The sequence below is a fragment of the Chiloscyllium plagiosum genome, chromosome 16 (genome assembly GCF_004010195.1).
Source record: "Chiloscyllium plagiosum isolate BGI_BamShark_2017 chromosome 16, ASM401019v2, whole genome shotgun sequence".
Classification (NCBI taxonomy): Eukaryota; Metazoa; Chordata; class Chondrichthyes; order Orectolobiformes; family Hemiscylliidae; genus Chiloscyllium; species Chiloscyllium plagiosum.
Genome location: NC_057725.1, coordinates 66,618,873 through 66,627,799, shown reverse-complemented (window position 1 = coordinate 66,627,799; position 8,927 = coordinate 66,618,873). Strand labels below are relative to the sequence as shown.

General features: G+C 40.0%; 1 protein-coding gene across 1 annotated transcript in view; it reads left to right on the top strand.

The window, feature by feature from the left end:
- Window positions 1–202: 202 nt before the first annotated feature.
- The window catches only part of LOC122557980 (mucin-2-like), a 172,991-nt gene continuing 164,266 nt past the window's right edge, over window positions 203–8,927 (top strand). The window contains exons 1-3 of the mRNA XM_043706283.1: window positions 203–300; window positions 502–763; window positions 4,053–4,167. Coding sequence (XP_043562218.1) covers window positions 225–300; window positions 502–763; window positions 4,053–4,167 — 453 coding nt within the window. The 5' untranslated portion in view covers window positions 203–224. The remainder of the gene's footprint in view (window positions 301–501; window positions 764–4,052; window positions 4,168–8,927) is intronic.

The following is an 8,927-nucleotide window of genomic DNA, read 5'->3' as shown; positions in this document are numbered from 1 at the left end:
TCTCACTCCATATGGTTACTGAAACAGATGATGAACGGATATACTTCAATGAAAAGATCCACCCATTATGTTGGAAGTAGCCTAAAATCTACATTGAAAATAAGAACCCTGTCACTTTACAGCCACACCCAATCATAACTTTTATGGTCAACAGTTGGTTTAAAAGGTTTAAACTCTGGGTGAGGTAGGGATTCAGGTTTGGCCTTCACAGGACCCAGCCTACCATGGGTTCCTGGTGTACTACGATTTGGATTTTTATCTGGGCCATTTCATCCACCTCCTGTGTGGAAATCAAACATGGTAAGTGTGAAAAATTGGGCGAGCAGAACTTCTCGTCTTAATTGGCACTGTAGATGTCATGAACGATGCAAAGAACTCTGATAAACAAGTGAATTCTTTACTTTACTTTATCCCATTTTATATATGGAAAATCTAAATTGCAGCTATTTCTCAGTTTGTTTTTCTCCATCATTACTAAATGTTAGAATTTACATTTTGCAGCTAGATTACCAAACCACAGAGATCATGTCTGCAGCACCTGGGGAAACAATCACTTTAAGACTTTCGACGGGAATTTTTATACGTTTCCTGGAACTTGCGACTATAATTTTGTGTCTGACTGCAATCAAGTGTATAAAGATTTCTCCGTTCAAATTAAACGCACAATCTCTAAGGGGCATCCCAAGATACATTATATCACAACAACAATCAAGGATATTGTGATTTTTATGACAGCCAAAATTGTGGTCATCAATGGAGCTATGTAAGTTAATCAGTGAAATATTTTGTATTCTTTATATTCTTTGTATTCTCAGTGAGGCAGTTTATGGATCTTGGGTCTCAGCCAACTTTGCTCACAATTTGATCTCATGATGCATCTTTAACAACAAATTTTAACTTTGATAAATCGATTTTGAATTTTTGTACTGCTCCATGTCCTAAAATAATTGGAAAAGAATTTTGTTGTCACCACACAGGCAGTAATCTGGCAGGTATATCATCTGTCCTGAAAACTTCTCAGGCTTTATTTTGGGGGTGTGATGCGATTATGTCCACCACTTGAAGATGAGAATTCATGTCATTGATTCCCAAACAGGCAATCTTCTGTGTGGACAATGACAGGAATGTCAGCAGCAACTTTATTCAACAGGTATCATGGTATGCTTAATTCATCCGAAATGAGAAAATGCAAATGTGAAATTTAGGATATGGTTTGTGCACTCATCTGCTCGTGAACAAACTTCTATAAAAAGTCAGTTAAATGTATCATACTCATTAAATCTGAATCATTACATGACTAACTAAAGAATAATGGGGTCAACAGAAGGAAAATGAATGTATGAGAGTAATCAGGAAAATATTATGGATGACAATAGACTTTAGGAAGCAATAAGTGGTTGGGCATCAGGGCATTCAGTCTCTGTGGATAAGTAGATAGTGTAGATGAACGGACATGAGTTAGTCACTGTGAGCTGAGTGTTACCAGAAATCAGAAGTGTCAATTTTGGTAAGCTTCTTGAAGATTTCTGTCATTGAGCCCTAGCGAGTTTTCTCATGCTATCTTCTTTGTACTAGTGGAAGTATTGGCCACTGCTGGGACCTCCTGTATTGCTGGCATTGTGCAATCTTTAAGGTCAGGTCATGCACTTGATCAAGTACTGACAGCTATTCTGCATAGTCCTTGTCAAATGACAGGTTGGACAGTAAGAAATTGGCAGGGTCAAAAAGTGTGGTGCTGGAAATGCACAAATGGTCAGGTAGCATCTGAAGAGCAGGAGAATTGACGTTTCGGGTGTAAGCCCTTCATCAGGAATTGGCTGACAGAGGCATGAGTAAGATGGTCACTGACTATGAAGTGTGCCCTGAACCATTGATGCCTTGCATCCAAGATGTAGGGCTGGAAAGGAAAGCAGCAAGCTGGAGTCACTGCTGGTAATTGCTCTGGTTTTCATGTTGAGAACATGTCATTGTCTAGTTTCTATCCAGTAGATGGCAGAATGAGAAACTGTATTTCAATGAGGCTGGATGACATGATAATGAGGATGTTAATATTTGCAAATCAGCTGCATATTGCTCACGAGCAAGTATCTCATCTTGCCATTCAACATTTGATTGGAAAAATGGGCTTGTTGCTCTTGGTATCAGGAATCCCTGAATCACTGATCTCACACAATTCTTCCAATTTTTTCACCAATGCTAACATTTTTCAGTGGCGGGAAAGATTCCAGCTTGTGTGTGAATAGACATAGCACAGAATAGTAAATGCATGTGCATTGATGGGGATAGTTAGACATGTGTGTGGACAGGGCAGCATTTTTGGGTCGTTGGGAAATAGACACTCAGTTTGTATGGTCATACATTGGGAGAGTTAGCATGTGGGTCGAAAACATGAGAGTACATTACTGAATGTGGATCGACTAGGCAATGGTCAATCTCTGAAGCTGGATAGATGGGGGACAGCTACTGCTTCTGCAAAGATGTTGTTGAGTCAATGTGTGCAGGTGGACCAGGGCATTCTGAGTGTGTAAATGGAGCCGAAGATTTCAGTGTGTGTGTGGTTCCTCTTCACCCCATGGTCGCTGACCCATAATCCAGTCAAGCAATGTTTTGATTTTAAGATTCTCATTCTCATTTTCACATCTCTCTATGGCTTCACCATTTCTCCATTTCGGCAGACTCCTCCAGCTTCATAATCCTCTGTAAATATTTTTGTTCCTTTAATTCCAACCAGTTATGTATTCCCAAACATAATTTCTCCACTACAGGAGCCTTGTCTTCAAAGCTCCAGACTCCAAGCTCTGGAATTCCTTTCTAATATCTCTCCATTTCTCTACTGTACATTCCTCCTTTTAAATATTTTGTAAAAATATGCTCATTGATGGACAAAGGGACAGTCAGTTAATGTGGATGGGCAGTCAGTTTGTGCTGATGGACAGAGGGAGAATATGATCATGTAGATGAACAGTCAGACTGTGTTGATGGACAATGAATGAGTCAGTTTATAAGGATGGACAGTCAGTTTGAGATGATTGACCAGAGGTCAGTTAGTTTAGGAGAATGGAGAAGGTCAGTTAATTCATGAGGATGGACAGTCAGTTCACATGGTTGAACAAGGGGTTAGTCTATTTATGTAGGTGGATATCAAAATAGTGTGTAGAAGCTGAGCAGATAGCAGTTAAGTGTTTTTGACTGGCCGCATTGTGTGGATCAGTGCTTACAGTCAGGCAGTATGAGGTCAGTTATGTAGTTGGACAGGGGAGACAATCAAATCGGTTTGTGTCTGAGTGGTCGGCCAGCATGTTCTTGGGTTTTGTGCACAGACGTGATGATAGTTTCCATTGACAAATAGCGGACAGAGTCTGTGCCTGTCAATGTCTTCTTCCTTGTCAACCATGCCTGCCATTATTCAGTTGTTTGGGCCTTCAACTTGAGCCAGTAAGTTCATTTTCCAATCAGAGACAGGTAGAGAGTTTGTAGAGTGAACTTCAGCCGACATTTAACCTCTGCTGGCAAGTTCACGAAGTATTTGATGACATAATCAAGAGCCTGCTTATGCTGTGTCTAAATCATATTACACATAATTTGCCTTTGTTTAATGCTGACAGCACTGGATAAAACAAAGCAAATCTGCAGAAATCGTCCCACTGAATTGTTGTAGTTTTAGAGGGAGAGCTGTGGTAATACCAAAAAAGCACAGAAGTGCCATTTATTACATTTTTCAAGGATCTATTCTCTTAGTCATTAGATAAATATAAATCCAGCTCTCCTCTGTCAGAGTAACACTTATCCCTGTCTTTGGATGAAACCGTTTTCTATGCAATATTGTTTTCTCTGAAGGCATTTGAAATGAAAGTGCTAAGTTAGAATTCTAGAAATAGTTCAAGCTCTGAAGGAGGTCACTTGGCCCATTGGAATTCCTAATAGCAAGGCACCTCGTGTACTCTGCTTCCCTTTCCTTAAAGCTCACAAATGTTTCCTTTTTAGCTAATTGCTGTTGATTTCAGAAGTTCATCCATTAGTCTGGTAATATGTATTTAACTTCTACTTTTCAGAGTCTCACTCCCTTACTATGGATCTGGTCTGTATATAGAACAAAATGTTCAATATACTAAACTCTATGGAAAATTTGGGTTGACTCTAATGTGGAACAGAGAGGATGCTTTAATGGTAAGTACACACATTAGATAGAGCTTCATAGCAACTTCAGAATTGTAACATAGTCTAGCATATTATCCTGTATGCACAGTAACAGATGTGAGGCAGTCTAGAGGGGAGGATACACATTACTTGTGGTATAAAATTAGATAAGGACACAAAATGTTCATAAGGCCATTTACCAGGGAGGTGATGGTATGTTGGTAATGTCACTAGATTAGTCATTGGAACACCATGCTAATGTTCTGGGGCATGGTTCCAATCCGCCTCCGAACCCATGGTGAAATTTGAATTCAATAAGTATCTAGCATTAAAAAATGGCCTAATAGTAACCATGTAATCAATTTTATTTTCATAAATGCCCTGCAGGGAAGGACATCTGCTTCACTTAGGCTTACATGGGACTCCAGACCAACACCAATGTGGTTGACTTTTAATTAAGAATGGAAAATTCTCATCCTCCTTTGGCATTAGGCAATTCTGTGTGCCCCAGTATCAACATCCAAAGGATTATTATTTGAGGAAAAATTGAACTTAACCATCTATATAAATACTGTAGCTATAATATTTAGATCAGAATTAGAAATTCAGTTAACTCATTGCCAGACTCCTCAAACTCAATACACCATCTGTAACACACAAGCCTGGAATGTGATTGAATACTCTCCATTTGCCTGGATGAGTGCAGCTGCAACAACAATCAACTGGCTTGTAATCATCTAGACAAAGCAGCTCACTTGATTGGTACCCCTATTCACCAACTTAAACACTCACTCCTCCCATAACTGACAAACAATTGCAGCAGCATCTACTATTGACAATGTGTAATGCAACAACTCTCCAAGAATCTTGCAACAACACCTTTCAAATTGACAGCATCTACCACTAAAAGATCATGGACTGCAGATGAATGTGAAAATCTGAAAGTTTCTCTCCACACATCATGCTGAGTTGGAACTATATCACTGTTCCTTCAGTTGTAGCCAGATTAAAATTATAGAACTCCCTTCCTATGCTGCAACAGCACTGTGGGAGCACATGTACCATATGGACTAGAGCTGTTCAAGAAAGCAGTTTACTGCCTCTTTCTTAAGGTCAATTAGGGATCAACATCAAATGCTGGCAATGTCCAAAATCATGACAGCATAAAATAAAGCATTAGGAGAACATGTTTTTACTCAGTGTAAGCATTGCAGTGTCTACAGGGTGGTTTCTTAGTAAACTATTGGAGAACAGATTGCTGGAGAACCATGAGACCCTGCAAATCTCTTTGAACATTGGTTTCCACAGCCATGATGTCAACAGTCTGAACTGACACGACAGAATGTTATGTGTGCAGGAGAGCATTCAGTGCTTGCATGGCAGCAAACAGACATTGGATGGTATCTGCAATAGAAGATGATACTGTATTATGGAGGGGTCTACAAGTATGCTATTAGAATTAGCCACCACTTTCATGCTGGAAAGAATGGACTTTAGCTGGGTGCAAAACCATAAGCCAAGTTAATGTCAGATTCCTCCATGCTTACAGGCAGGGACAGCAGGTTTTCTTACAGGCCTACAGCCATGCCAACTATTTCATTGTACGCTGTGTATCTTCTTCTTCCACTATGTCAATCATCCCTGATTGATGTGTTAATCGAAGTCCTTTGCAGCAGAACTCTTGCAAAACTATGCTGTCTGTGATTTTGGTACCCACTCAACCCCTTTATCTTGCCTGGCTGCAGACTCCTTGTGCCTGTGTCTCACCAAGTGTAGCTCCCACCTTTCAACTTTCCTCTAAAATACATGCTGTGTTAGCATCTGAATTAGTAGCTATAATTGTGAAATTGAGTAACAATGCTTCTTCATCATCCATTTCTTTTTATAATTCCATCTGTTTTTTCCCTCCACTGTTTGATCTACTTTCCATTCCTGGTTATCTGAAAAGATGAAAACAGTAAGCTACAGCTGTATAAGGGTAGACAGGGAATGTAGAAAATGTCTGGTCATATATCTGTAAATAAAGAAACAAAAGATTGTGGGATAATAAACATGAAGTACTGCAAATACTGGAAAACTGAAACAAATGAAAAACGTGTTGGACAAACTCAGTAGGTCTGGCAGCATCTGTGGAAACAGAAACAGAATTAACATTTCAAGTCCAAAGACTCTTCTACAGAACTTTTGTTTTTCATGAATTTAAGTGAGGAGAGACTGATCAAGGGAGATAAAATAGGGTGAATATAGGAAGAAATATATTCAATAGGGCAGAACAGGCACTCAGTCTCTGCAAGGTAGAAGTCAGCAGACCAGCTGACAACAGGACTACCATTATTGGTAGATTTGATAACCTAGTCAGGGTTGGATCTGAGAGAACAGAGTGCAGCAGGTTCAGAGGAGACAAATTAAAGTGGGTGAGGGGAGCAGAGAAATGAAAGCAGCTGATGTTACGTCGACAGTTCTTGATGAAGAGATCAAGTGCAGGCAAGCGGTTGGAGGAGGGGTCCAGATAGAGGAGGAGTATTGGAAATGGATGAAAGGGTTGAGTGATGTCGAGAGGATTCTTTTCCAAAGAAGTTGGCATGGAGATGAAGAAGATGTAAAAGAAGTTCAGTGTAATGTTTTGTCCAAAATTCATTGAAGTGGTTTTGTAATTGGACAAAGTTAAGCCCTTTTCTGGAGTCATATTGGACTCAAACTAATAACTCTATTTCCCTCTCCACAAATGCTGCTGCACCTGCTGAGTTTCCCCAGCACCTTCTGTGTTTGTTCGAGATTGTAATGTAATTGGGAAGGGGAATTGAATGGAGAATTAGGTTTAGAAATACTGTTATCATATGGTTTCACTCTTCTGGCCTCATCATTTGCAATCCCAATGCACAGGATATTCTGCTCCATAGGGGTAAGTACATGGAGCCATATCTAATACCTCTGCTTGTCCTGTAAAAAGGTAGGAGATGTGTCAGTGAGTGTAGTTCAGTGTGTTTGGGTAATATGATTGACATGGTAGAATAGCTGGTCATGTTTGTAAACTATGAGTGTGGGTATCAGACTTGCAGCAGTGCTCAGTGTGTGATGGTGTGCTATGGCTATTAATGTTATGTAATGTATGGGTCATGATTGATCAAAATTATTGGTTGTTGAGTAACAAATTCCTAATGCATTAATAAAATGAAGAGTTAATGATGCAGTTCTCAGGATATGACACTTGAAAATTTATTTATCAGCTTGGTCACTCCTGTGAGGCCATTGAACTTTTTATAACACTGAAATCAGACACTCAGTTTGACTCCTGAAATTGACCTTCATGCCAATCTGCTCCAACAACCTCAGAGGTTGTCTCAATCAATGTTTGAGCAACCAACAGAAAAAAACAAAATTAAAGCATGTCTGAGTTAACTTGTGCTGGACTTTTGGGAAGTCTGCTTTTCCCAGTTTCCCAAATACTTCCACACACTCAGAACTCATTTCCAGGCTAAAATCTTTAACTGTTAATGAGTATATTGGTGTTATGGCTAGAACATAGAACATACAACAGTACAGCACAGGAACAGGCCCTTAGGCCCACTCTGTCTGTTCCAAACATATGCCATTCTAAACTAATCCCATCTGCCTGAATGTAGTCTTTCCATTCCCTGCCCATTCATGTGTCTGTCTAACTGCCATTTAAATGTTGTTATAATGAATGCTTCTACTACCTTCCTTCGCAGCATGTTCTAGATACCTATAACATCTGTGTAAAAAAACCTGCCTTGCACTTCTCCTTTAAACTTAAACCTATGCCCCTAACATTTGATTTTTACGAAAATGCAAAAAAGACTCTGACTATCCACCCTTCCCATGCCCTTCAATCTTATATATTTCTATCAGATCATCCCTCAGCCTCTGTTGCTCTAGCAAAAACACGTGTGCTCTCCTGATAGCCAATTTTCTCCAATCCACGCAATATATTGGTAAATCTCTTTCTCACTCTCTCCAAATATCCTTAATGTAGTGTGGCAACCAGAACTGCGCAAAAAACTTCAAACGTGGCCTAACTAAAGTTTAATAAAGCTGCACTATTACTTGCCAACTTTTGTATTCAATGCCCTGACCAATGAAGACAAGCATGCCATAAACCTTCTTTACCACTTTATTCACTTGTGATGCTATGGAACTGTGGACTTGCACCCCAAGATTGCTTTGTATATCAATGCTCCTATGAGTCCTGCCATTTACTAGACATTTTCCTCTTGCATTTGGCCTCTTTAAATGCATCACCTCACACTTGTCCAGATTAAACTCCGTCTGTTGTTTCTCCATCCAACTTTCCATCTGATCAATATCCTGCTATATCCTTTGTCAACTTTCCTCACTACCAAAATCCAGCAACATTAAGATTGACAAGTCGCCAGGCCCGGACCAGATTTGTCCTCGGCTGCTTTGGGAAATGAGAAATGCAATTGCTTTGCCACTTGCGAAGATCTTTGCATCCTCGCTCTCCACTGGAGTTGTACCTGAGGACTGGAGAGAGGCAAATGTAATTCCTCTCTTCAAGAAAGGAAATAGGGAAATACCCAGCAATTACAGACCAGTAAGTCTCACGTCTGTCATCTGCAAGGTGTTAGAAAGGATTCTGAGGGATAGGATTTATGACCATCTGGAAGAGCATGGCTTGATTAAATGCAGTCAACACGGCTTTGTGAGGAGCAGGTCATGTCTCACAAACCCTATCGTGTCCTTTGAAGATGTGACCAGAAAAGTTGATGAGGGTCGAGCTGTGGATGTGGTGTATATGGACTTCAGCAAGG